Source organism: Papaver somniferum, chromosome 10 (assembly GCF_003573695.1).
Source record: "Papaver somniferum cultivar HN1 chromosome 10, ASM357369v1, whole genome shotgun sequence".
Taxonomy (NCBI): domain Eukaryota; kingdom Viridiplantae; phylum Streptophyta; class Magnoliopsida; order Ranunculales; family Papaveraceae; genus Papaver; species Papaver somniferum.
Genome location: NC_039367.1, coordinates 143804503 through 143809598, shown reverse-complemented (window position 1 = coordinate 143809598; position 5096 = coordinate 143804503). Strand labels below are relative to the sequence as shown.

Genomic DNA, 5096 nt, shown 5'->3' with positions numbered 1-5096 from the left:
TTGTGATCACTGTACTTCGTACCAAAAAAAAGATCATCCGACCCATGAATTATTTTTCCTCGGTTATGTGGTTTACGAAAAATCTAGACCTTCACCAGCCTAAGTGGGGCAGTGCCAGTGGGGGTGTTTATTATACTTGTACGATCATGGTGGTGTAATTGAAGAGAGAAAAAAAAAATCACATTTTCCACGAAGAACTTATGAATATTTACGGAAAATGAACTTGCAAAGACCGAGCAAAAAAAAAAAAAAAATTTTTTTTTTGTTGCAATGAACTGGCTGTACGGTCAGTTTAATCGTCTGAATAGTTATGCTAGTTATCATGTACTAGATGTGCCTATATATATGAACATTTAAAACACCATCACTCGCAACAAATCAGATCATAATTAATCTCACACCTCATTTCAACATGGAGAATACTCTTCTTCATAATTTCCTTCTACTTCTTCCTCTGCTTCTACTTCCTCTCTATTTTTTCATCACACTATTCCAAGGCAGAAATGTTCAAAACAAACCCAACTTCCCACCTGGTCCTCCTGAGCTTCCTATCATTGGTAATTTACATCAGCTTACTGCAAAACAGCCTTATCAAACACTGTCACAACTATCTAAAATATATGGTCCAGTCATGCGTCTAAAATATGGTCGTGTACCAACAGTCGTAATCTCCTCTGTTGAAGCTGCCGAACAAGTAATGAAAACACTTGATCTTGAGTTCTGTAATAGAATTCAATTTGCTGGACGAAGACGTCTTTCCTATAATTATGTAGACATCGCTTTAACACCTCATGGAGAGTATTGGAGAGAGATTCGGAAAATATGTGCTCTTGAACTTTTGAGCGCGAAAAGGGTGCAATCTTTTAAGGCAGTCAGGGCTGAGGAAGTTGATGTTTTGATTAAATCCATATTATCTTCTTCTTCAAATAATAATCCTGTTAACGTTTACGAAAAGTTAACAAGTTTTGCGCACCAAACAATCTGTAGGGTTGCTTTTGGTAGCACAGACGGTCAAAGTAAGAATATATTTGATAATGGAAGACTTACACAAGTTCTTGATGAAGTTGCCTTTTTGACTAGTTTATCGGCATCCGACTTTTTTCCCAAGTTAAGTTGGATTATTGATAGGATCACTGGAATCCATCGTAGAACAGAAACATGCTTTCGTTATTTGGATATGTTTTTGCAACAAGTCTTAGACGAACATGACAATCCGCAGGCACTGAAACTGGAGCACGAAGATATCATAGACGTTTTGCTTAAACTAAGAAAGGCTCACACGAGTACATTTCGTCTCACTAACAATCATATCAAAGCAGTAGTTCTGGTAATTTCCTTTACTCTTTATCTTTAATTAATCTCTTTAATTAAACAGGGGAGTAGTAATCTGCCTAACCCAGTTAAGTTGATCTAATTACTGGGCTTCATCCTGAACCAAACTTTTGTATCCGAACCCAGTTGTTTAGGAACCCATAACTGGGGAGATTTATTCCTATTCTGGGTATGTTGCGAGGGATTCTCAAAACTATAAAAGTCCAAGTTATCCCTCCATACGTTATTAAATTATTTAAAACGGTCCGCGAGTTATAACCCCAAATGAGTCACTATCCATCCACCAAATTAAAAGTAATACAAAAACCCCAAAAATTAAAATTTTGATGGACATAAAATTTGATGAAACCTCATAGAATTTGACGAAACCAGTTTTTTGTTTCATCATAAAATTTGATGAAACCAATTTTGAAATTTGGGATTTTTGTATCAATTTTTTAAAATTTTGGTGTTTTTGTATAATTTAGTTTAAGATGGAGTTTTAATGAATCCCAACATTTGAGTGGGGTTTTTGTACCACAAGTTTGGTCACCTTGGGTTTTTATGACTAGTTTTGTATTGAAAAAGAAAACCCTTTTGCTTTTTCCATTTTTTTTATGACATCGTCAGAGATAACCGATGAATATCATGCCGGTGGTATATAGTTTCCATTATGTATTTGTTGAATACTACGCCGAAAGTTGATGGCGTTCTTCATCTAAAGAAATCAACATGGTATTTATTACATGAACAAATACCCATCATATATAATCGGTATTGACAAAAATGACCGTGTAGACTACTGCCTTAAAATTTGGACATGATCGGCACGATCAATTGTGATTTCCGGGAAAGAAATACTAAAGTCGGCATGGTATTCATCTATTTCCATGCCGACTATCTAGAATCAACATGGTATTTTTCATTCTATCATGTTGATTCTGAGACAAAAACTTAAAAGAAAAACATTTAAAAAAGAATAAGATCGTATAAAATTTTAAATTTGAAAATAAATAAATTAAAAGTAAAAGGACATTTAGCCAATATAAAAAAAAATGCGTAAAAGGTTCTTCGTTTTACTTTCAAATATATCAATTTTGATTAATTATTTATCATCAAATATAAAGTAATAGTTCCTAGCTAGAAAATGAAATCATGGGTTGTAACTATTCCATACAAAATGAGGTTCCAAAATGGATGTATAAATCATTCTTTATCATCAAATAAGAACATGGAACAACAGTTTGTAACTATTCAATATAACCTTGAGGTCCCAAAATTGATTCCTTCATTTTCCGTCAAGTCTTTTTATATAATAATTAAAATTTTCGTTTCAAGAGTTTACTGATTTAGGTTAACTTGGCCAACACATTGTCTGAAGAAAAACGAGTCCAAATAAATTATAAATTATAAAAACATTGCATATATCTATTTCAATTTTCCTAAAACAAATAAATTATAAATCATAAAAAACTCAGTTCGGAAGATAGAAAATGTAATTTATCGTTATTTTCATAAAGATATGAATTTAAAAATGACTGCATCTTTAACAAAGATTATTCTTTTATTCCTTTAATATATTTTCATAAAGAAAACGATAAAGGATGAAAGATAAAAGACTAAAACCGGTAACATAAATACTTAATGGAATCATCTTGGTTTACTTTAGTTAGTCTACACCCGTCGATAACATAAGGCAACATAACGTGCATAGAAGAAATTTTCTTGTCTTCTCAATTGAAAATTTAACTTGAAGTAGATAGCTATCATTTATTTTCCTAACTCCCGTATATGGGAACCTGGGCGGAACTACATGGCGACCTGGGATGGCTTAAGCCAGTCCAAAGTCCAGAAAAAGCTTACATTTTGTAATGGATTTTAAGTTTAGCTAAGAAGAAAAGCCTAAAAAACAGGCTTAAGCCAGCCCTAAATAAATTTTTTTCATGCCAACTAGGTTTCAAGCCAGTCCCAGATTCATTTTCTGGTTCCGCCACTGTATGGGAACATAGATTCATATAAAACCTCAAATTCCGGGGTTTGTTGGGTATTACAAAGAAATATGTCAAGGTTTTCTGAATGATTTTTCAATTTACACTCGAACAACGGTGATTTCTAACAGTTTCTTTTACATTGTAAAATATTTAGCATGATATCGTAGATTCCTTTTCTTTCTTATTTCTACATTTTTATCATCAACTTATGAATCCTAAGTAATACATGAGAATGTGTTTAAAACTACCAGAATGTATATCTCGGTGGAGTAGACATAGCAGCTGGTGTAATGACTTGGGTAATGGCAGAACTGGCTAAAAATCCCAAAGCAAAGAAAAAAGTTCAAGAAGAGATTAGAAGCTATATGGGATCCAAAGAAAAGGTAGAAGAATCAGACCTTGATAATTTCCATTACTTAAAAATGGTAGTTAAAGAAACTCTAAGGTTGCATCCAACACTTCCGTTGCTTACAAGAGAAAGCATAAAACACAGTAAAATTGATGGTTACGACATATACCCCAAGACGTGGGTCCTAATAAATACATGGGCGTTGGCGAGAAATCCAAAATATTGGAAAAATCCTGAGGAATTCTTGCCTGAGAGATTTAAAAATAGCTCATTTTCTCTTGGTGAAAATCAAAATTTGGAGTACAAGCCTTTTGGGGGAGGTAGAAGGATTTGCCCAGGATTGAATATGGGCAGTGTGTTAACAGAGCTTGTCCTAGCCAATATATTGTACACTTTCGATTGGGAACTTCCAGAAGGATTGAACACTGAAGACTTGAACATGGAAGGATTATCAGGTACTAGATATCCTCTAGAGCTTTTACCCATCAAGCATGTGGTAAGCAAATATGATTAATTATTTGAAAATATATTTTTGTGTTAATGCATGATATTGCATGGGTTATAGTGAACTAAATATATAGTAAGAAAGATATTGCCGGGTTGCTTCTTATTTTACTATATAAAATAAAGTTTTCTAAGTAAAGCTAGATAACTTGGCCTGTCATCTTTACTCTTGTAAAAGATAAATTTATGGTTGTAATTGTCTATATAATTAATGTTTATCATTAAATATTGAAAAGGCAAGTAAGATTCTTAATCTGGTTATCATATTATAGATTCTTAATTTGGTTCATATTATTATGTGCGAGTAAGAAATTTTTTTATTTATGGACGAGACCTCCGAGTTCATTTGTGCTGTCACACGAACCCACCATGACATCAGGACTCTAAATCTCTCGTCAATAATTAATAATCAGGGTTGTCTCTAAAAATTTAGAGATTTGGGGCGAGCATTCAGAGAACGACCTTTTGTCATATATAAGAGAAAAAATATAAATTAAAAATGGGAAAAATAAAAAGTAATTGAACAATCCATTGATTTGTATTTTCTTTTTCTTTTGACGAAGAACAATCCATCGACTCGTGTATATAAAAATGTAATAAGGGTCCAAAAATAATAAATGTATCTCAATAATCTCATACAACTCCTTCCATGTCCGCTTATATTAAAGTCTGCGGGCATCCAACTCAAAACCAATTGGCCATGAGTGGAGAGGCCCTAAGGATTGTTAACCGCAGGATCTTAGATTGTCCAAACAATGTGGGACTAATAATCTCAACACGCCCCCTCACGTGTAGCCTCGTTGGGTCTAACACGTGGACAATTAAATCGGGTGACGCGGAGTAAAGGCGCGGTCTAATGACTCGTCGCAAATAGTCTGCTCTGATATCATATTAAAGTCTGCGGGCATCCAACTCAAAACCAATTGGCCATGAGTGGAGAG

The 5096-nt window shown here is 33.8% G+C and overlaps 1 protein-coding gene across 1 annotated transcript; it reads left to right on the top strand.

Moving 5' to 3' along the window:
* The first annotated feature begins 341 nt into the window (after positions 1–341).
* LOC113318311 (cytochrome P450 71B9-like) lies at positions 342–4408 on the top strand. The gene is made up of 2 exons (XM_026566456.1): positions 342–1327; positions 3554–4408. The coding sequence occupies exons 1-2, from the start codon at positions 413–415 to the stop codon at positions 4163–4165; spliced, it is 1527 nt and encodes a 508-aa protein (XP_026422241.1). The 5' UTR covers positions 342–412; the 3' UTR covers positions 4166–4408.
* The last annotated feature ends 688 nt before the right edge of the window (positions 4409–5096 follow it).